The sequence below is a fragment of the Dipodomys merriami genome, unplaced genomic scaffold (genome assembly GCF_024711535.1).
Source record: "Dipodomys merriami isolate MVZ:Mamm:240054 unplaced genomic scaffold, mDipMer1.0.p SCAF_37, whole genome shotgun sequence".
In the NCBI taxonomy this organism is placed as follows: domain Eukaryota; kingdom Metazoa; phylum Chordata; class Mammalia; order Rodentia; family Heteromyidae; genus Dipodomys; species Dipodomys merriami.
The window spans coordinates 12,459,740-12,481,675 of record NW_027205270.1 but is presented as its reverse complement, the minus strand read 5'-3'; the positions used below and the strand labels follow the sequence as shown (position 1 = coordinate 12,481,675).

Below are 21,936 nucleotides of genomic sequence, written 5' to 3'. Positions count from 1 at the left end.
CTAGGGGTACAAACCGGGCACCGGTGGCTCACACCTGTAATCCTAGCTACTCAAGAGGTTAAGACCTGAGGATCGTGGTTGAAAGCTAGCCTGGGCAGAAACATCTGTGAGACTCTTATCTACAATAAACCACCTGCTCAAGTGGTAGAGAGCTAGCCTTTAGCTGAAGAGCTTAGGGATAGGGACCAGGCCCAGAGTTCAAGACCCACGACTGACAAAAAAAAAAAAAAAAAAAAAAAAAAAAAAAGAATTAGGGGTATATTTAGGGTTAGGGTAAGGAATAGACTTAGGGTTAGATTTAGCAATAGAGTTAATGGTGGGGTTAGAGTTAGGTGTAGGGTAAAGTTACAGCTAGGGTTAAGGGTCCAGTTAGTGGTTGAGGTAGGGCTAGATATAGGGTTAAGGTTAGGAGGAGGGTTAGCTTTAGGGCTAGGGTTGGGAGTAGGGGTTGGATGAATATTAAAGGCAAGAGTTGGGACAGAGTTAGGGTTGAAATGGGGAGGTGGGGTCTAGCCGGCACCATCTTGGCTACATGGTGGATAGGGAATTGGGTGTAACTGGCACCCTTTTGTCTTCAAGGTGGAGGAAGGTGAACTTCCCATGTGATGGGCATGCTTGAATTCCATGAAGCAGGGGCAGGGACTTGGACAATAGGTTACTGTGCTTTGAACTTGGGAGACTCTCGAGTTTCCTGTGACCCTGGCCCCCTGCTCCTGACACTATTTAGGCACAGACCAGCTCAGGTGCCATACACCATGCCTCGTGTCCTGTATCTCCTGTCACCATGCATCCCATTTCAGCTCTCCATTGGAGTTGATGTGGTTTGTTGTTGTTTTCCTGCTCTTTCTTTGCTTTACTACTCTCATGGCTCAGTTTTCTAACAGTATTAAGTGTATTTGAGGGGCTGCAGGTCTTTGGGACAAGTCTACCTGCAACCACCAGCTTTCCAATTAAGGCTCCCAGTTTAACCTCTCAAAATGTGGCTCCTCTGTGTCTCCTGATTGAGCTACCATACAATAGGGTTAGGGATAGGTTTAAGGTTAAGATTAGGGTTAGCTAGAAGTAGGATTTTAAGTAGGGGTAGGTTAGGGTTAGGGTTAGGTTTGGGATCTGGGTTAGGAATAGAGGTAGGGGTTCTTGTTAAGAGGTTAAAGCTTAGGGTAGTGATAAGATTAAGAGATAAAGGGTGACCTGTGGCTCCAGGGTGTCAGGTTTAGGGTTTGGGAAAAGATCAGGGTCAGGGTTATAATGATTGGGTTTGGGGTAGTCTCAGAGTTAAGATTAGATGTAAGTTGGGCATGTGGCTTAGTGATAGAATGTTTGCCTAGAATGCATGAAGTCTGGGTCCAATTCCTCAGTACCACATACACAGAAGCAGAAGAGGGGTGGTGGCTCAAGTTGTACAGTGCTAGCCTTGAGCAAAAGAAGCTCACGGACAGTGCCCAGGCCCTGCGTTCAAACCCCAGGACTGTCAAACACACACACACACACACACACACACACTCCACACAGATGTAGAGATGTAGAATTAGATGTAGAATTTAGAGTTAAGGTTATGATTAGGTTTAAAGGTAGGGGTAACTAGGAGCCACAATTCCTCTGTCATTATTCCTAGCTGGACAGGAGGCTGAAATCTGAAGATCCAAGTTCAAAGCCAGGAAAGCCCATGACAGTGTTATCTTCAATTGAGCAACAAAAAGTCATAAGTGGAAGTGTGGCTCAAGTGGTAACTTGCCAGCTTTTAGTGAAAAAGCTATGCAAGAGCACAAGGCCCCAAATTTAAGCCCCAGTACTGGCATACACACTCACTAAAAGGTAGGGTAACAGTAAGGTTAGCGTTTGAGGTATGTTTAGATTTAAGTTTATGGTAAGGTTTAGGTTAAGGGTAGTAGTCTTGGTAGGATTACTATTGACCGTCTCAGTGTCTTGGGTAGCTAGGATTATAGGTATGAGCCACCACAAAGATAAATGTTGTTGTTGTTGTTTGTGAGGCTTGAACTCTGGGCCTGGGCACTGTCCTTCAGCTCTTAAGCTCAAGGCAAGCATTCTACTACTTGAGCCACAGTGTCACTTCCAGTGGTTTATTGGAAAGTCTCACAGACTCTCCTGACTGGGCTGGCTTTGAACTGTGATCCTCAGATCTCAGCCTCCTGACTAGCTGACAGTGCCCAGCTAAAGGTAAATTTTAATTCCAAGTGTGGTGAGCAAGTATGTGGGCTGCCATCTGACTGGGACTCACACTTTGTAGCGGCAGCTACAAGCTCTTCTACAATGCAACATTTTTGCTAATTTACATACATTAACATAACATTAGTTGGAGCATGGTAGTAGCACAGGCTTAAAATTGCAGCACTCGCTCTTGGCCAACCTTACCACAAAGGAGATCATGTCTCATAAAAATGAAGGTTTTGGAGAATGTCTTGTCATGAGAGGCTCTGAGGCAAAATTATATGCATTTAAGACTGGAAGAACAGCTTACATGACTAAGTTTAAGAAGCCACAAAATAGCCCATGCACCCATGGCTCACACCTGCAACCTTGGAGACGGGAGTGGTCAGACATTAAAAGGAGACTGTGGACTGTCTAGCTTAGAGTTGCATGTATCTACTTTATGCCAGCACCAGTATTAAACAGTCCTGATTTCTCATATTTGAGGTTCATTTCTACACTGTAGCATATAAATGTGGTAGACTTAAGGAGCTCATTCCAGGATCACTTCAGTCATCTGATCTTCTAACAGGCTTGGTATCTTGAAAACACTGGGCTTGTAAGAAAAGGTCCCTTTAGGAAATTGTTTCTAAAGAAGTCTTTATTTTTTGTCGGTCATAGGGCTTGAAGTCTGGGCTTGGGCACTATCCCTCAGCGATTCAGCTCAAGGAGAGCACTGTACCACTTAAGCCATAGTGCCACTTCTGGTTTTCTGGTGGTTTATTGGAGATAAGAGTCTCATGGACTTTCCTGCCCCGGCTGGCTTTGAATCGAGATCCTCAGATCTCAGCCTCTCGAGTAGCTAGGATTACAGGTGTGAGCCACTGGCACCCGGCTAAGTCTTTTTTTTTTTTTTTTTGCCAGTGATGGGGCCTGAGCTCTGGGCCTGGGCGCTGTCCCTCAGCTCTTCAGTTCAAGGATAGTGCTCTACCACTTGAGCCACAGCGCCACTTCCGGCTTTTTTCTTTTTGCTTATGTGGGGCTGAGGAATTGAACCCAGGGCCTCAGGCATGCAAGGCAAGCGCTCTACCACTGAGCCACTTCCCAGCCCCCGGCTAAGTCTTTTAAAGAGGATGTCTGTAAAAATTGCAGGTTGTAGCTGGTCGCTGGTGGCTCACGCCTGTAATCCTAGCTACTGAGGAGACTGAGATCTGAGGATCATGTTTCAAAGCCAGCCTAGGTAGGAAACTCTTATCTCCAATAAACTACCAGAAAACTGGAAGTGGCCTGTGGCTCAAGTAGTAGAGCGCTTGCCTTGAGCTGAAGAGCTGAGGGATATCACTCAGGCCCAGAGTTCAAGCCCCATGACCGACCAAAAAAAAAATTGCAGGTTGTTTAAAACTTAAAGCAAGCTGGGCCCTGGTGACTCATGCCTGTAATCCTTGCTGAGTTACTTAGGAGACTGAGATCTGAGGATCCCAATTCAAAGCCTGCTGGGGCAGAAAGTCCCTGTGAGACTCTTATCTCCAATTAACCACTCAAAAACTCAGAAGTGGCGTTGTGCCTCAAAGTGGTAGTGATACCCTTGAGCAAAAGAGTTCAGGTACAGCGCACAGGTCCTGAGTTCAAACCCATGACTGACGGAAGGAAGGAAGAAAGAAAGGAAGAAAGGGAGGGAGGGAGGGAGGGAGGAAGGAACAAAAGAAAGAAAACTCGAAGCAAACCTTTGGGGGACAAAAAGTAGGAATGAATGCGAAAACATGTCCACAGAAGAACATGTCCACTGCCTGCTGAGGACAAAAACCAGACCCTGGTAGGTAAAGACCACCACCCAGCCTTGGAAAGCAGCCTGACAGCACACATGGCTCCCAAGACTTTTCCAAACAGGCACACCCAATACTTACCCATGTCTGTGGGTTATCTGTACAATTAACAGTTACAATTGGACAGGCCATGCATTTTTTTTTTTAATTTTTTTTATTGTAGAGATACTATACAGAGGGTTACAGTTACATGAGTGAGGTAATGAGTACACTTCCACTTCCTCTTGAACATTGTTACCCCCTCCATTGTTTTCCCCCTACCATCCCCTCCCTCCCTCCCTTCCCCAAGGTTCTTTTTTTTTTTTTTTTTTTTTTTTTGATCGTGATTAAGTGATTACTTAATTTCCGGAAATTCACAGTATTGTGGAATAATGATGCTCATTTAAAGTCACAAGTTCATTCTAACTTTCCTGGAGCAAATTGTCTATCACAGTCTGTAATATATAACGGTGCTCATATGTTATATACCATATATGTGATCAGCAGCATGGGGATATTTAGTAGTGGTTCAACCAGATGAGTGGGAGTTCTTTGTTTCTTAAGTCCTGTTAGTTTTGTCATATCACCTAACCTTTTGGATTCATCATCCACTTATCAGGGAGACCATGTACTGTTTGTCTCTTCGTTCTTGGCTTACCTCGCTCAACATGATTCCTTCTAGCTCCATCCATTTCCCTGCAAATGCCATTATTTTGTCATTTCTAATGGCTGCATAATATTCCATTGTGTATAGATACCACAATTTTTATATCCATTCATCTGTGGTGGGGCATCTAGGTTGTTTCCATATCCTAGCTATTGCGAACAGTGCTGCAATAAACATGGAGGTGCACGTGTCCTTGTATATTGGTTCCTGTTGTTCAGGGTAGATGCCTAGAAGTGGTATGACTGGGTTGTAAGGGAGGTCAATCTTTAGCTTTCTAAGGACCCTCCAGACTGCTTTCCAAAGTGGTTGTATGAGTGTACATTCCCACCAGCAGTGTAATAGCGTTCCTCGTTCTCCACATCCCCTCCAGCATTTGTTGTTGGCTGATTTGTGGATGTGGGACATTCTGACTGGGGTAAGGTGGTATCTCAGGGTTGTCTTTATTTGCATTTCCTTCACCACCAGGGATGATGAACATTTCCTCATGTGTTTCTTTGCCATTTTTATTTCTTCATTTGAGAAGTCCCTCTTTAGTTCCCTTGCCCATTTAGTAATTGGTGTGTTGGGTTTGGGAGGGATTAGTTTCTTGAGTTCCCTGTATATACAGGATGTTAACCCCTTGTCTGATATATTGCTGGTAAATATTTTTTCCCAATTAGTTGGTTGTCTTTCTAGCTTGGTTGCGATAGCTTTATCTGTGCAGAAGCTTTTTATTTTAAGGTAGTCCCATTTGTCGAGTCTCTCTCCAATTTGTTGTGACCCTGGGACTCTGTTCAGGAAGTTCCTTCCTGTGCCTATTAGTTCAAGTGTCTCTCCTACTCTGTCCTGCAGTAGTTTCAGAGATTCAGGTTTAATGTTAAGGTCTTTAATCCATTTTGAGTTGATGTTGGTGCATGGTGATAGGCTGGGGTCCACTTTTAGTTTTCTGCATGTGGCTGCCCAGTTTTCCCAGCACCAACGGTTGAAGAGGCTGTGTTTCTTCCATTGTATGTCTTTGGCTCCTTTGTCGAATATCAGCTGGCTGTAGGCCTGTGGATTTATTTCTGGATCTTCTATTCTGTTCCATTGGTCTTCGGGTCTGTTTTTGTGCCAGTACCATGCTGTCTTTGTTATTATAGCTCTGTAGTAGAGTTTGAAGTTCGGCATGGATAGCCCTCCCATATTGTCTTTATCCCCTAGAATTGTTTTGGCTATTCTAGGTCTTTTGTTGTTCCATATGAATTTTTGGACTGTTTTCTGTATTTCAGTGATGTACGTCATTGGGATTTTAATAGGAATTGCGTTGAATTTGTATATTAGTTTTGGAAGTATTACCATCTTTACTATATTAAGTCGGCCTATCCAGGAGCATGGGAGGTCTTTCCATTTCCTAGTGTCTTCTGCAATTTCTTTCTTTAACTTTTTATAGTTCTCATTAAATAGTTCTTTTACATCTTTGGTTAGGTTAATTCCTAAATATTTTATTTTTCGGGAGGTTATTGTGAATGGGGTTGCTCCCTTTATTTCCCTCTCTTCCTGTACATTATCTGTGTATAGGAAGGCAACTGATTTTTGTGGGTTTATTTTGTATCCTGCTATTTTGCCAAAGTGATTTATGATTTCTAAGAGTTTGGGGATGGAGTTTTTGGGATCGTGGAGGTATAGTATCATGTCGTCTGCAAAAAGGGATAGTTTAACTTCTTCTTTTCCTATGAGGATCCCTTTAATGTCTTTTTCTTGCCTTATTGCCCTGGCTAAGGGTTCTAGTACTATATTGAAGAGGAGTGGAGACAGTGGGCATCCTTGCCTTGTTCCTGATTTTAGGAGAATTGGTTGTAGCTTTTCCCCATTAAGTATAATATTGGCTATTGGTCTGTCATAAATGGCTTTTATTGTTTTTAGAAATGTTCCTTCTATTCCTATTTTCTCCAGAGCTTTTAGCATGAATGAATGTTGAATTTTGTCAAAGGCCTTTTCTGCATCTGTAGCGATAATCATGTGATTCTTGACCTTGGCTCTGTTGATATGTTGGATTACATTTATTGACTTACGTATGTTAAACCATCCCTGTGTCTCTGGGATGAAGCCTACCTGGTCATAGTGAATTATTTTTTTTATGTGTTTCTGGATTCTGTTAGCTAGAATCTTGTTAAGGATCTTTGCATCTGTGTTCATCAAGGAGATTGGCCTGTAATTCTCCTTTTTGGTTGGGTCTTTGCCTGGTTTGGGGATGAGTGTGATATTGGCTTCGTAGAATGAGTTTGGGATAGCTCCTTCCTTCTCTGTTTCTCTGAAGAGCTTGAGGAGTATGGGTATTAGTTCTTGTTTAAAGGTCTTATAGAATTCTGCTGTGAATCCATCTGGTCCTGGGCTTTTTTTTGTTGGAAGACTTTTGATAGCTTCCTGTATCTCATTATAGGATATTGCAGGCCATGCATTTTTACTAGCTGCTGTGAAGCCTGACTTTTTTCCTTTTTTGCTGGTTCTGGGGCTTTAACTCAGTGGCTCATGCTCTGGCTCTGCTGTGCTTTATATGAACCACTCTTGCAGCAAAGTTATTTTTTTCTCTAGAGAGAGAATTTCACAGGCTTTTCTGCTGCAAGGTAGGCTTTAAACTGTGCTCCCTCAGGTCTCTCACACCGGAGTAGCTGAGACTGCATCTGTGAGCCTCAGGGGCCTGGCTTCAACTTTCTTTTTTTTTGGGTCATCGTGGGGCCTGAACTCTGGGCCTGGGTGCTGTCCCTCAGCTCTTCAGCTCAAGGCTAGTGCTCTACCACTTGAGCCACAGCGCCACTTCCGGCTTTTTTCTTTTTGCTTATGTGGTGCTGAGGAATCGAACCCAGGGCCTCAGGCATGCAAGGCAAGTGCTCTACCACTGAGCCACCTTCCCAGCCCCTGGCTTCAACTTTCTAAAACCTGTGAACTTCCAGGCTTTGTAACTTGAGGAAATCAACCAAGGCACCTACCATGACAGCATGTGGCTTAAAGATAACTTGGATTTAAGTTTCAGGTTTCTCTGGAAGATGTGAATTGTCTTTCAAAATGGAATTTGCTAACCAATCAGAAAAAGTAGCAAGAAATATCGTCTCCTTTTTAAGTTGGCAGTGGTAGAAATAGAACCCAGGACTTCGTGTTCAGCACCTTATCATAGCAGTCCAGCCTGAACACTACATCTTCAAGTGGTTTACTGCAGGTTCCTTAAGGAACTCCCTGAGCACAGGCATTTATAGAAACACTATTCAACAAGAGACAGGCTTCAGAAAGAGAAATCAGAGTACCAAGAATACTAATCAGAAAGGAACACTGCTTCAACAAGACTGAAGTTGACGGCTACATGGAATTACGCTATTCTAAAAAAATAAAATCAAGCTGGGTGCTGGTGGCTCATGCCTGTAATCCTAACTACTCAGGAGGCTGAGGTCTGAGGATAATGGTTCAAAGCCAGCCTGGGCAGAAAAGTCCGTGAGACTCTTATCTCCAATAAATCACATAAAAACCAGAAGTGGTGCTGTGCCTCAAAGTGGTAGAGCATTAGCCTTGAGTATAATTGCTTAGGGACAGTGCCCAAGTCCTGAGTTCAAGCCCCAAAACCAAAAAAAGTAAATAAAAATAAAAATCTGCAAAGTGCTGCCCTCCTTATCTTGCATTTTGATAATAACTTCTCCCCATGCTAAATTGGACATGAGATAATTCATGTATCTGCTGCCTCCCATTTCAGGAAGAAAATTGTCTTAAAGGCTCTAGCTGAGCTTTAAAAAGAGCATAGTCATTACCTTTCACCAGCATTATCAACGTTTGCCTAATTCCAGGAAACGTTCCTTCCTAACATTTTACTTTACCACACTTGAAGCCAGTGTAACATGGGCCCCAACTGTGCATCCAAGTAACTCACAACACACAACAGATACTCCTTTGGCTGGGGCCTTAGCTGAAGTGGAATGGTAGGTAGGCAAGTTGAGCCTTGAATTCCATTCTTAGTACTGACAAAAGAAGACTAAAAACATACCTCATTTGTAGCCGATGTGGTTGTGGGGCTTTATAAAACTGATATATGCTGGGTGCCAGTGGCTCACGCCTGTAATCCTACTCAGGAGGCTGAGATCTGAGGATGTGGCTCAAAGCCAGCCTGGACAGGGATGTCTGTGAGACTCTAAACTCCAATTAACCACCAGAAAATCAAAGTGGTGCTGTGGTAGAACAGCCTTGAGCTGAAGAGCTCAGGGACAGTGCCCAGGCCCAGACTTTAAGACAAAACAAAAAGCCAACAAAACACAAAACAACAAAAAAATATATCTGTTCAAGAATTTCTAGCACTTGCTCTCCCGTCATACACATAGTTATCTTTCTTATACACACCTGTCACTGGACTGTAGTATCCAAAGTAGATTCCAATCACAGTGGACAATCATGTTCAGTTCCAGGAATCTTATTTAAAAAGCATTTGTTTCTACAGAATACACAAAGTGTATACAAATCCTTTCAGCATTCCCCCCACCCCCCATGCCCACTTTTCTTATTTATCTTCGAATAGTACTATGAGGGACTGAAGTTTGTCTAGCCTCAACAACCATAAAGTAAAATATGTGAAGGATGTGGAGTATCTGCTGTGAGCTCTCTTTAGGACCCATTGAGAAAACTTTCGGGGTTCCTTGTCACACCCCTAGCCCTTTCTGCTTTCACTTTTTTTTTTTTTTTTTGCCAGTCCTGAGGTTTGAACTCAGGGCCTGGGCACTATCCCTGAGCCTCTTTGTGCTCAAGGCTAGCACCTTACCAATTGAGCCACAACTTCACTTCCAACCTTTTGAAATTCATGGACTTTCTGCCTTCATGGTATCCAATTGTGAACCTCAAATCTCAAGCCTTCTCAGAAGATTACAGATGTGCGCCACCTGTATCTGCTTGGCACTGATTTTTGATTGAGGCCTAATGGACCAGAAAAGATGTTTGATGAAAATTAGTGTACTACTTAAAATACTATTTTAAAATATTGAGAGAAAAGTTGAAGAATCGATTTCTGTGCTGCTTATGTTATTTGTAACAAGCTGCAATCCTGAATTACATTTGGAGACTACAGAGGCAATACTTCTATTTTACCTCAGTCTAATAGTAAGGGTTCATGGTTCAAAGCTAGTCTGGGCAGAAAAGTCAGTGAGACTCCATCTCACCAGCAAAATGCTGAAATTAGCGGTCTGGTTCAAGTGGTAGTGTGGCCAGCCCCAAGCAAGAAAGTTGAGCTTAAGGCAGTACCAGTACACAGAAAACAAAAAACTAATCATAAATAAGGGTCCACTATGCTGTTAGCTTCAAACCTGGATTCAAATTCTGAGGAATAAAACTAAACAAAAACCAGGTCCTGGTGTGGTTCACACCTGTAATCCTAGCTACTCAGTAGGATGAGCTCTGAAGATTGCCCCAGCAGGAAAAGCCCACCAAAAGTCATAAGTGAAGCTGTGACTCAAGTGGAAGAGTGCTAGCCTTGAGCAAAAAAGCTGCAGGACAGTGCCCAGGCCCTGTTGGTTCAAGCCTTAAGATTGACACAAAAATAAACAAATGAAACTAAACAAAAATAATGCAACCTAAACACAAATCATAAGATTTCATTTTTCTGATTGTGGTCAAAAAAGAAAGCACAGCTATTTGCATTTTTTCAGAGTTGGAAAAATCTTAGAAAAGCAAGAATTAGCCAGGTATTGGTGGCTCATGACTGTAATCCTAGCTACTCAGGAGGCTGAGATGTGAGGATCACACTTCAAAGCCAGCCCAGCAGGAAAGTCCATGAGACTCCAACTAACCACTAGAAAACCAGAAGCTGTGGCTCAAGTGGTAGAGCACTAACTAGCCTTGAGCTGAAGAGCTTAGAGACAGCACCCAGGCCGAATTCAAGCCCCATAACTGATCCGCCCCCCCCAAAAAAATAAAGAATTAGAGAAAGATGTGAATTATTTCAATTTTTAAATTCCATTATTTTCCCTGATCGCCCATGAGATAGTTTTCACATAGTTTATCTGGGAATACTTTGGGGTTCAACGTACTTATGTATTCCATTCTATAAACTTCACAAAAGTAGAAATGTACTGAGAAACATTTTCTGTACTTCCTACCCTTTAGTATAAGTGCTTACTTTTCTGCAAGTTATTAAAATTAAACTCCTTCCAGAAAACCTTGGGCAGAAACAATTACTTCTAAACAGGAAGTAAAGACAAGCACTATGGAATTTACAAATTTATATTATAGACACTCAGAAAAGAACACACACAAAAACCTCCGAAGACGTAAGATTTGGTCCTTAGAAATTTTAAAGTGTTGAAATAAACAGTATTTTTCAATTTTGTCTTTTCTCCATTAAAATCTTTGCAAGTTAGTTTTATCCAGTAGTACATCCAACAATACGATGTTGATTCAGAAACTAAAGAAAAAGGACACAAGAATTTGAAGGGCTTAAATATATTTTTATATTGATATTCTGTGTCTTTCTACCCTAAAATAATACATTATTATTGATTACATACAAGATGAGGTGAGGTATTTGTAAAATATTTGATAAAAATAATTATATTATACAGTATTCTACATGAGATGGAACCTTATGAACTTCTAAGTCTTCTGAAGTGATAAGTTGATCATCTAGTTTAAATTGTCCTGAACAGACTTTTATAATTGTTCCCTAAAACCATGTTCAAAATGGAGGCTCTTACATTTCCCCAAAATTTATGCTGAAAAGGGAAAGTACACAATTGGCAATTTCTGTTCTCCATATCCAAAATAATGCATTCACACAAAATCAAGACCTCCATACTTAGCATAAAAAGAAAAAAAATACTGTATCAGAGATATAAAATCTCTATGGTTAGGCTAATTCACCAACACCAAAGAAATTCAAGTGGTCAACAGTCTTGAAAATGCTTTATTGAAATGTATGATTTGTGTGTAGAAGATGTGTTTGAAAAAACCACAGCTTGAAAACCGGTTTTTGAAAACTTCTCAACAACCAATTAAAAAGAAAGAAAAAGAAAGAAAAAAAAAAAAGAAAGAAAAAGAAAAATCTCACTGAACTTAACTTCTAGTATAACTAGAAGCCCAGTGTAAAATTTTCCTTCAAAACATTTTCAATTACAGAAACTAAAGGAAACAAAGCTATTATGTTTGGAAATTGTTGGAGTTTCAGAGAAGAAGCAACAGTTTCTTAGACATAGAGGTGACTTCTTTTTGGTACATTTGGATGAACATGAACTTCACAGTTCTTAGTAGAACACCGGAGAGGTGCTCAAGTCTGTATGCTTGTCAGGTTGAAGAAACAGAGAAACACAGACAGGAAAAGACAAAGATGGTGGGAGAGAGAGAGAGGAGAAAAGAGGAATGGAACGAGACATGATTAGGTTTGAGTCTAGTTATAAATTTATCAGAAGCTGTGCGCACCTTTTTAAAAAGTCCTAAAATTACATTCCAAAAACTGCCCCCCCCAACCCCCAGACCCATTGTCCCTGCCTTGGAGCGATTGTGAACATCTATGCACAAAACTTAAAACAGAAAACAAAATAACTCGGCCCCTCCAAACCCCAAAACAAACCCCAAAAGGCTGTACAGTTTCTTTTTTTTTTTTTTACATAGAATTAATAATATAGGCATATAGGTGGCATGATTCAATTAAAAGGCTTTACTTGTTATGCCAGAAAAACCCCAATAAATAAAAGGTGCTAAGGTTAGCATTTAGAATTTGGTTGTAACATCATGACAAAATCTGGGAAGGCAAATCCTCAAAGCTCCCCTGATACTGATCTGTCTCAGCAAACTACAGAGCAAATACATAAATAACACAGAATATGATTGAAAATGTGAAAAATTTAAAAACAGACAACATAATTCATGTTAACTTTGTTGAACAGTAAAATAAATGAAATTCATCTACACCTGAATGAAACATGTTTAACAATCGGAAAAAAATTTTAAACAACCACAAAAAGTAAAAACTTGAAACAAATAGTGAGTAGGATTTGTTTTAAGGGCAGGCACACAGCGCGCCTGCAGCAGATTCCGACAGCTGTTGTGCTGGTGTCTTCTACAGATGAGTTAGGCAGGCTGGCTCCGTACAGGCAAGATGACTAACAGGGCGACAGGACACAGGCGGAGCGCCACACCTTGCTAGGACCCCCAGATTCCACTGCAGAGCTGGCTTTGTGCACAGGAGGCACACAAAGAAAGGTGATTCAGGCAGACATTATTCAAAAGCTATTTTGTCCCATAACCATTGAATAATGTTTGGGAAAGCTTTGGGCTTTGTTTTTGTTTTTTTAAAGTTTTACTCCTTGTATTTAATTTTTAAATAACAAGGTCACTAAAACTCATGCACGCTGCAAAAAACCTCATGCAGTAGTTAAGGTAAACCATCCAAGCAGTTTTTATTCATTAATATTCATAAATACACACAGCAGCTTCATTAGAGATTTCAATTTTCCTCTTCAGTTTGAATGTGGAATATTAGGAGAGCCTTTTGCATGTCAAGGTACAGGAAGCAGAGATCACCCTGCACTGCTACCTACATTTACCTGCTAGAAGTAAAAATTAGTTAAGTGGAAATGATTATCATATATATTTTCTCTCTTCCTTTTGAATGTACACAATGTAACAAGAGTGACAGACCTGAAATTACAATCACCAAACAAACCCAGGATAGTTGTTGTCCACTTTCATTGGCAAATACAGCACAGAGGACATTGTCTGCGAATTGGGAGGTCATCAAAGAGGAGGTGGTGGAGGCTCATTTCCTTTATTACTCTCTTTTAAATTTAGGTTTTCTAAAGCAACATCTAAAGGCATAATATCTACACAGCCCATAGCACCAAAATCTGCCATCTCCCCCCGTTCATCCTCATCTGAGGATGAACTCTCTTCACGCACTAAAGTGGACAGAAGGAGCTCTTGGACGAACAGGCTACGGTCTGCACGCTCACTTTCCATGGACTGGCGCTCTGTTTCAGACATTTTAGGATCATTCAACCTGTGTAAGTTAAAAGAGAAAGAATTCATTGGTAAAAGTCAGTGAGACTAGGGGCACAGTATCCACTGCGCCAGCTCCAGAGGCAGCACTCAGAATGTGGGACACTTCACTGGAGCGCCTTGCACTCATTACTGTATTATAGCCACATGAATTCCCCACACTTGTAGCAATACCATTGCCCTGAGGTATGACTGTCTCAATTAGGCTCGGTGAGAACATAAAACAAAGCAATAAAAATAAACATTTAGACTTCTACTCCCTCTAGAAAAAAAGTGTTTTTTTTTTTTTTTTTTTTTCTCTCTGTGTCTTACTGGGGCTGGACCTCAGGGCGCCTCACCCACTTTCTTGCTGACAGGTGGCCACCTATCATTTGCTCACTCCTGCCTTTTTGGTTTATTTAGAGATGGGGGGTCTTTGCCTTGGCCTCAGCTTCTGGAGTAGCTAGGATTATAGGTGTGAGCCAGTGGTACCGGTTTAATTTTTTTCTTTTTTTGAGAAAATATTTCTGATGATTAGGGAAGTAGTTATTTCCTTAGCCAGAATTTCACGTGTGGGTTGGGAGAAAAAGTAGCAACTCTGCTAACAAAACAAAACCTATACATGGTCAGTAGAATATTCAAGTTTTGAGGGGGGGGGGATATCTAAAATATCTTTTTTTTTTTTTTTTTTTGGTGGTTGTGGGGCTTGAACTCTGGGCCTGGGCGCTTGTCCCTCAGCTCTTCAGCTCAAGGCGAGCGCTCTACCACTTGAGCTACAGCGCCACTTCCGGTTTTCTAGTGGTTTATTGGAGATAGGAGTCTCACGGTCTCTCCTGCCCGGGCTGGCTTTGAACCGCGATCCTCAGATCTCAGCCTCCTGAGTAGCTAGGATTACAGGCGTGAGCCACCGGCGCCCGGCTCTAAAATATCTTTTGACTTTTTTCTATTATTTCCATTTTATTCTTTTTTTTTTGCTGGTTCTGCACTTGAACTCAGGGCCTAGGCACTGTCCCTGAGCTTTTCTGCTCAAGTCTAATACTCTAAGCTACAAAGCTACTTCTGGCTTTTTCTGGTGCTTAATTGGATATAAATAGTCTCATGAGCTTTCATGCCCTGGCTGACAGTGAATTGTGATTCTCAGAGCTCAGCCTTCTGGTAGCTAGGACTATAGGTGTGAGCCACAGCATGGGCTGGGAATCTGGCTTAGTGGTGCATGCATGAAATACTGCGCTTGATTCCTCTGTACCACAGAAACAGATAAGGCCAGAAGTGGTGCTGAGGCTAAAGTGGTAGAGTGTTAGCCTTGAGCAAAAAGCTCAGGGACAGTGCCCCAGGACTGGCAAAAAAAAAGAAAACAAACAAAAAATCCCAACCCAACAGCAAAAAAACCGCCATGCTGAGCTGACCTGTGTTCTGGTGAGATATGGGCTAGGCTAGGAAACATGGCTTATCCACAGAACATGGAGAAATGAACAGAATCCTACTTATCACCTGTCACTAACTTGTTAAAATAATTTTTAACAATGTCAGTTCTTGGCCAGGCATAGTGGTTGATGACTATAATCCTAGCTACTCAGGAAGATTGTAGTTCCAGGCCAGCTTGGGCAAAAAGTATAAACGTGAGAACCTTACTCAAAAAATAATTAAAGCAAAACGGTTGAGGATATAGCTCAAGTGGGAGAGTACCTGCAAGTACTCAGAAAACACAAGATCCCAAGTTCAAGTCAGTACTGCCACCCCTACACACAAAAAGGGTCAAGCTCTAAATTTAAAGAAACATTAAAATCATGGAAATTTTGCTTAACTCAGGGCTTGGGCTCTCTCTCTCTCTCAGGACTAAGTGCTCTATCACTTGAGGCACAGCTCTACATCTGGCTTTTTGGTGATTAACTGGAGATAAGAATCTCACAGACTGCCCTGTCTGGGCTGGCTTCCAACTGAGATCCTCAGAAATCAGCCTCCTGAGTAGCTTGGATTATAGCTATAGCCACCAGCACCTGGTTCAATAACGGATTTTGCTTTTAGAGACAAAGAAGGAAAGCCACCTAGAGTACAGGGATAAAAACAACAACAACAACAACAACAAAACCAATTAGAAGATGGGGTTGGTGAGAGCCCAGCAGCACATATAGCAGGGACTTCTGAAAACCCACGAGTACTTGAGCTCATTGTTACTGAATTCTGTTGCTTGACTTAACTTCAGGCTGAAAGGCCAAGTGCATCCCAAAGCCACATGGATGGCATGTACTGGGCCCTAATCACAGGACCCTAGTCTAAGTGTTTTTGGTATGCATTAGCTCTTTGAACAACTGTCAGTTAGGACCTATTAACAACATTTTACAGGAATAGGAGCCTGAAGCAGAGTTTGAGTTACTCAAAATCTCACAGGTGTTAAAACTCTAGAATGAATGATTATTAGATTTGGGGTTTGGAAATGAAAAGCTCTAAATGTAGAAATTAAAGAAAATGTATAACATCCACTAACTATGCAATGAAAGGAAATGACAGATCACATTGACAAATTTAAGAGCACTGGTGCTGGTGGCCCGCGCCTGTAATCCTAGATCTGAGGATTACAGTTCTAAGCCAGCTTGGGCAGAGAAGTCCCTGTAAGACTTTTTTATTTTTGGTTGGTCATGGGGCTTGAACTCTGGGCTTGGACACTGTCCCTGCGCTCTTCAGCTCAAGGTGAGTGCTCTACCGCTCACCTTGAGTGGTTTATTGCCTGGGCTGGCTTTGAACTGTGATTCTCAGATCTCAGCCTCCAGAGTAGCTAGGATTATAGGTGTGAGCCACAGGTGCTGGGCCCCTGTAAGACTTTTATCTCTAATTAATCACTCAAAAACTGGAAGTGGAGCTGTGGCTGTGGTTCTCAGAGGTAAAGCGCTAGCCTTGAGCAAGAGAGCTCAGGGACAGTGCCCAGGCCCTAAGATCAAGCCCCCCCCCCCCCCCCCCCCGCCACCAAAAAAAAAAAAAAATTAAGAAAGTCACTAGAGATTAGTTAATGGACTAGCATTTGGGTAGAAGGCTACATAGTCTCAATGAGAACTACAGAAGGGCAAGGCCAGGTACCAGTGGCATGCATTTGTAATTCTACTACTCAGATCTGAGTTCAAAGCCAGCAAACTCAGGGAAATATGTGAGTCTAATCTCCAATTAACCACCAAAGACCCAGAAGTGGAACTGTGACTAAAGTAGTAGGGTCCCAGCCTTGAATGAGAAAGCTGAAGGGCAAGTGCTGAGGCCTAGAGTACAAGTCCAACATTGGCACAAGAAAACAACTGCTGTGAAAAGGCCAATCAAATCTATTCTATGAAGGTACAGGTTGCATAGATTACTTATATCAGGAGAGCTATAAACTAACAGGGAGAGGCCTGTGGCTCTTTGGAGAGCATATGTTTCTGATACTATTGTCTTGATTTTCAGGACATAACCTGGTTCTAGGGCTTTCTTTTCTTTCTTTTTTTTAAAAATAACTTTTTATTGACGTTAAGTGATTACATATATTTCACAAATTTCACAGTATTGTGAGATAGTGATACTTAGTTAATACAACTATTCTTCCACCCCGGGTGATAGGTACATTTCTTTCCTTTTGCTTAATGTAAGCTGTTCCCTCTTTCCCTCTCATACCCTCCCTTCCATTGCTGCCCTTGAGTTGCTTAAGTTTGTTTTCATCAATGTCCAGTGTAGCTGATGGGCCCCTCTGTTGTATATTTTCCTGTTTCCCTGGTTCTGTGCAGGGCTTAGTTTTCTGATGGGCCAACTCCATGTGATACCTAAAAGGAATTGTTTAGCAAAGATCTTCAAACTGGGGTTAGCAAAACTAGCTGGCCCCATTACCAAACTCTGACTAAAGACAACTGATCACTTTCTACATCAAGTATCTAGGATCTGTCCCTCCATCAAAAAACCCCACAAAAAAAAAAGCAAAAACAAAACAAGACAAAAAAAAAAAAAAAACACCAAAAAAACTCAGCCCTAATATACTACATACTAATTGCATGATCAGAGATCTTACAAACACTGCTTTCCTTACCTTAAAAAGTATGTTAAAATGTCATATTATGAGGAGATCAACAATGAATAAATCTTATTTTTGTTACTTAGTTTTTCTACTTTCATTAGGAAAAATGAATGAACATGGAAAATTATATATTTGTCAGAATATAGTTTCAGGGTATATACATATACACACATTATACATGTTAAAATGTATATTTATATATACATTATATATATTTGTATTTTTCTTTTTTTAGGGGGGAGTCCTGAGGCTTGAACACAGGGTCTGGGTACTGTTCCTGAGCTTCTTTTGCTAAAGGCTAGCACTCTACCACTTGAGCCACAGTACAACTTCTGGCCTTTTCTGTTTATGTGGTACTGAGGAATCAAGTGTAGAGCTTCATGCATGCTAAGCAAGCACTCTACCACTAAGTCACATTCCCAGCCCAGAGAACATTTTTTTTTTTTTGGGGGGGGGGGTGTCAGTCGTGGGGCCTGAACTCTGGGCCTGGGTGCTGTCCCTCAGCTCTTCAGCTCAAGGCTTGCACTCCACCACTTGAGCCACAGTGCCACTTAAGGCCTTTTCTGCTTACGTAGTGCTGAAGAATCAAACCCAGGGCCTCATGCATGCAAGGCACTCTACCACTAAGCCACATTCCCAGCCCAGAGAAAGTTTTTTGAGAAGTGCTGCCTTAGATAAATCAAGTGAGTCTGGATCAAATGGTATAATAAAAGATGTGGACAAGAGCCGGGCGCTGGTGGCTCACGCCTGTAATCCTAGCTACTCAGGAGGCTGAGATCTGAGGATCGCGGTTCAAAGCCAGCCCGGGCAGGAGAGACCGTGAGACTCCTATCTCCAATAAACCACCAGAAAACCGGAAGTGGCGCTGTAGCTCAAGTGGTAGAGCGCTCGCCTTGAGCTGAAGAGCTGAGGGACAGCGCCCAGGCCCAGAGTTCAAGCCCCACGACCGACCAAAAAAAAAAAAAAAAAAAAAAAGATGTGGACAAATGGCAACTCCTTTGTTAGCTACCAGATAATAACAATGTATTAAAAAAAAAAAAAGATGTTCAAAATGTAGACATGGTGGGTGATATATCTTGTAATTCCAGAACTAGGAAAGTGTAGGCAGGAACATAGTGAATTTGAGGCTAGCCTAGGCTAAATATCTAATGAGACCTTATTTTAAAACAACAAGAATACCCTTAACAAAATGGTATGCAAATTGCACGCACAACTTAAGGTGACAAGAAGTCCTTCCAGAAGTTACAACTTGAATCCAAGGACAGCACTCAAGAGGTAGCCCACCTCATGCTCTGGGAGTATAAGGTAAAAAAAAAATACCAGAGCTAGGAGCTGGTGGCTTATGCCTATAATCCTAGCTACTCAGGAGGATCTGAGGACTGCGGCTCAAAGCCAGCCTGGGTAAGAAAGTCAGTGAGACTCTTATCTCTAATTCACCACCAGAAAACCAAAGAGGCACTGTGGTTCAAAGTGGTAGAGCATTAGCAGCACTAGCCTTGAGCAAAAAAAAAAAAAAAAAAAAAAACCTCAGGGAAAGCACCCTGGCCCTGAGTTTAAGACCTATGACTGACTCCTACTCCCCACTCCCCCTCAAAAAATCCCAGATTAAGCCCACTGAGTGAAAACAGGTCCTTTTCATGCCTCTCATTTGAAACCTTTTCCTTGGATTCAAGACAGAAACTGGTCCCAACATTTCAATAATTCTCTTTTGTGGCAAACTGCTAGGATACTGATGAGAAATCAATCAAGTCACTTGTCTATAACCCAAATCTAACTTTGCAAAATCATGGGCCCTCATATTTTTCATTTCATAGTTTCTTCTAATATCCTAATTTATCATACCCACTACAAAGGTAGATCTGTATACTAATTTTCTTCTTCTTCTTCTTCTTTTTTTTTTTTTGGGGGGGGGGGTCTGGTCGTGGGGCCTGAACTCTGGGCCTGGGCACTGTCCCTCAGCTCTTCAGCTCAAGGCTATAGCACTCTACCACTTGAGCCACAGCGCCACTTCCGACTTTTTTTCTTTTTGCTTATGTGGTGCTGAGGAATCGAACCCAGGGCCTCATGCATGCAAGGCAAGCACTCTACCACTAAGCCACCTTCCCAGCCCTCTTCATTTTTCTCTTCATATTTTTTTTTGTTGTTGTTTGTTTTTGGGTCCGGTCGTGAGGCTTGAACTCTGGGCCTGGGCGCTGTCCCTCAGCTCTTCAGCTCAAGGCTAGCGCTCTACCACTTGAGCCACAGCATCACTTCTGGCTTTTTTCTTTTTGCTTATGTGGTGCTGAGGAATTGAACTCAGGGCCTCAGGCATGCAAGGCAAGTGCTCTACCACTGAGCCACCTTCCTAGCCCCTCTCTTCATATTCTTTATTTCATTAAAATCCCAAACTGTTCTAAAATTTCTTCCTTCCTCCATTCCTCCCCTCCCTTTTGTGTGTGCGTGCGTGCGCGCGTGCGTGTGTGTGTGTGTGTGTGTTGCTACTGGGGCTTAAACTCAGCACTTGGGTGTGGTCCTGGGATTTTTTGCTCAAGACTGGAGCTCTACCACTTGAGCCACAGCTCAATTTCTGGCTTTTGCTGAGTGATAGTAGATAAAGAGGAGAACCACAATCTTCAGATCTGTTTCCTAAGTAGCCAGAATTACAGGAGTGATCCACTGCCAACTGGCTCAAAATACCATGAAAATAGGCAAGACATAAAGGAGCTGGAGGCATGGCAACAAGTGGTGGAGCACCTGCCTACCAAGATGAGGCCCTAAGTTCAGTCTTCTGTTTGCCTATGATGTTTTGGCAGAAAACTGCAGTTTCAGAAGCAGATAAGAACTTTATCCAGTGGGTGGCTTCTGTGTACTGAAAATTATTTATGGAATGGCACATCACTTCTTAAATCCTTTTATGTGCTAATCATAAGAATTTATATATAGTGTTTTCAGAAATTTAAAGAAAGTCACCACTGTATTAGAAAATCTTTTGTATCTCTTCATATTTCACAGCTGACTGAAAATCATAAATGCTAATTATGATAATAAATACACTCGGTATAACCCATATATATATATATATATATACACTTTATCTAAAATAACTTACTTTATCTAAAATAACTATTTTTCCCACTCAGTGGAATACTTCTTGTAGTTTTAATTGGGGAGCTTTCAGTTGTCATGATTTGATCAAAGAGCACAAATATATATATATATATATATATATATATATATATATATATATATTAAGACTACATAGAGTCAAATAAAACAGTATTTCTTCCCCACCCCCCCCACCCCAAATCTATTAATAAATGAGTACCTTGTTAAAAGAAACTGGGAATTCTGGAGAGACTGCTGACTGCTTTCTGTATTTGCTGTGTTGGTTGTTGCTGAGGACTGTGTGATTGTAGTGGTGACACTGCTTGTGTTAGTGCGCCGGGTTGCATTGCGAGCGGTCTCCAGTTGTTGTCGTGCTGCCTGGGCGTGCTGCCGTTCTAGCTGCAGCTGCATCTGCAGTTGTTGTAACTGAGAAGCGGAAGGGCCAGAAGAATTAAGCTGTCCTCCTGTAGAACGTCTCACTCCTGACAACTGAGATAAAAGCTCTGCCAATGGAAATGAAGACGATTAACACGGAGGCAAATAGAATGCTACAGATCAGATCATTCTTTCACTGGGAGAACACCAAAAGCACTGGGAATAGGTAAACAGAGCAATAAACAGTTCAGCTAAGGGCTCAATTCCTGCCTCTAACAGGCAGAAAATTCTGTTAATGAAGAAAGAAAATGCATGAATGCTAGCTGATATATAATTATTTCTGCTTAAAGCAAAACTTGAGTATTTTCTTTGGTGGCACTGAGGACTGCTAGACAAGTACTCTCTATACATGAATCATCCTACCAGCCCTGCCTTTTTTTTTTTTTTTTGTCGGTCATGGGGCTTGAACTCTGGGCCTGAGTGCTGTCCCTCAGTGCTTCAGTTGAAGGCTAGCGCTCTACTACTTGAGCTACAGCGCCACTTCCGGTTTTCTGGTGGTTTATTGGAGATAAGAGTTTCCTGCCTGGGCTGGCTTTGAACTGCAATCCTCATATCTCAGCCTCCTGAGTAGCTAGGATTATAGGCGTGAGACACCAGCACCTGGCCAGCCCTGTCTTTTGTTGATTATTTTGGAGATGAAATCAGTGAATATTTTCTACCAGGACTTGAACTCAGGACCTCATATTCTTGAGTCACATCTCCAGTTCTATATTTTGATAGTTAAATAAATGGTGTGGAGTTTTGCAGACTTTTCTGCCCAGACTGGCTTCAAATTGAGACTGTTCAGGTCTCAGCCTCCTGAGTAGCCAGTATTATACAAG

The 21,936-nt window shown here is 41.8% G+C and overlaps 1 protein-coding gene across 1 annotated transcript in view; it reads right to left on the bottom strand.

Moving 5' to 3' along the window:
* Positions 1-10,841: 10,841 nt before the first annotated feature.
* Kcmf1 (potassium channel modulatory factor 1) overlaps positions 10,842-21,936 on the bottom strand; it is an 88,910-nt gene continuing 77,815 nt past the window's right edge. Inside the window, exons 6-7 of the mRNA XM_069989111.1 lie at positions 20,901-21,183; positions 10,842-13,591 (exon numbers count right to left, since the gene is read on the bottom strand). Of these exons, the coding sequence (XP_069845212.1) occupies positions 13,330-13,591; positions 20,901-21,183 (545 nt within the window). The 3' untranslated portion in view covers positions 10,842-13,329. The remainder of the gene's footprint in view (positions 13,592-20,900; positions 21,184-21,936) is intronic.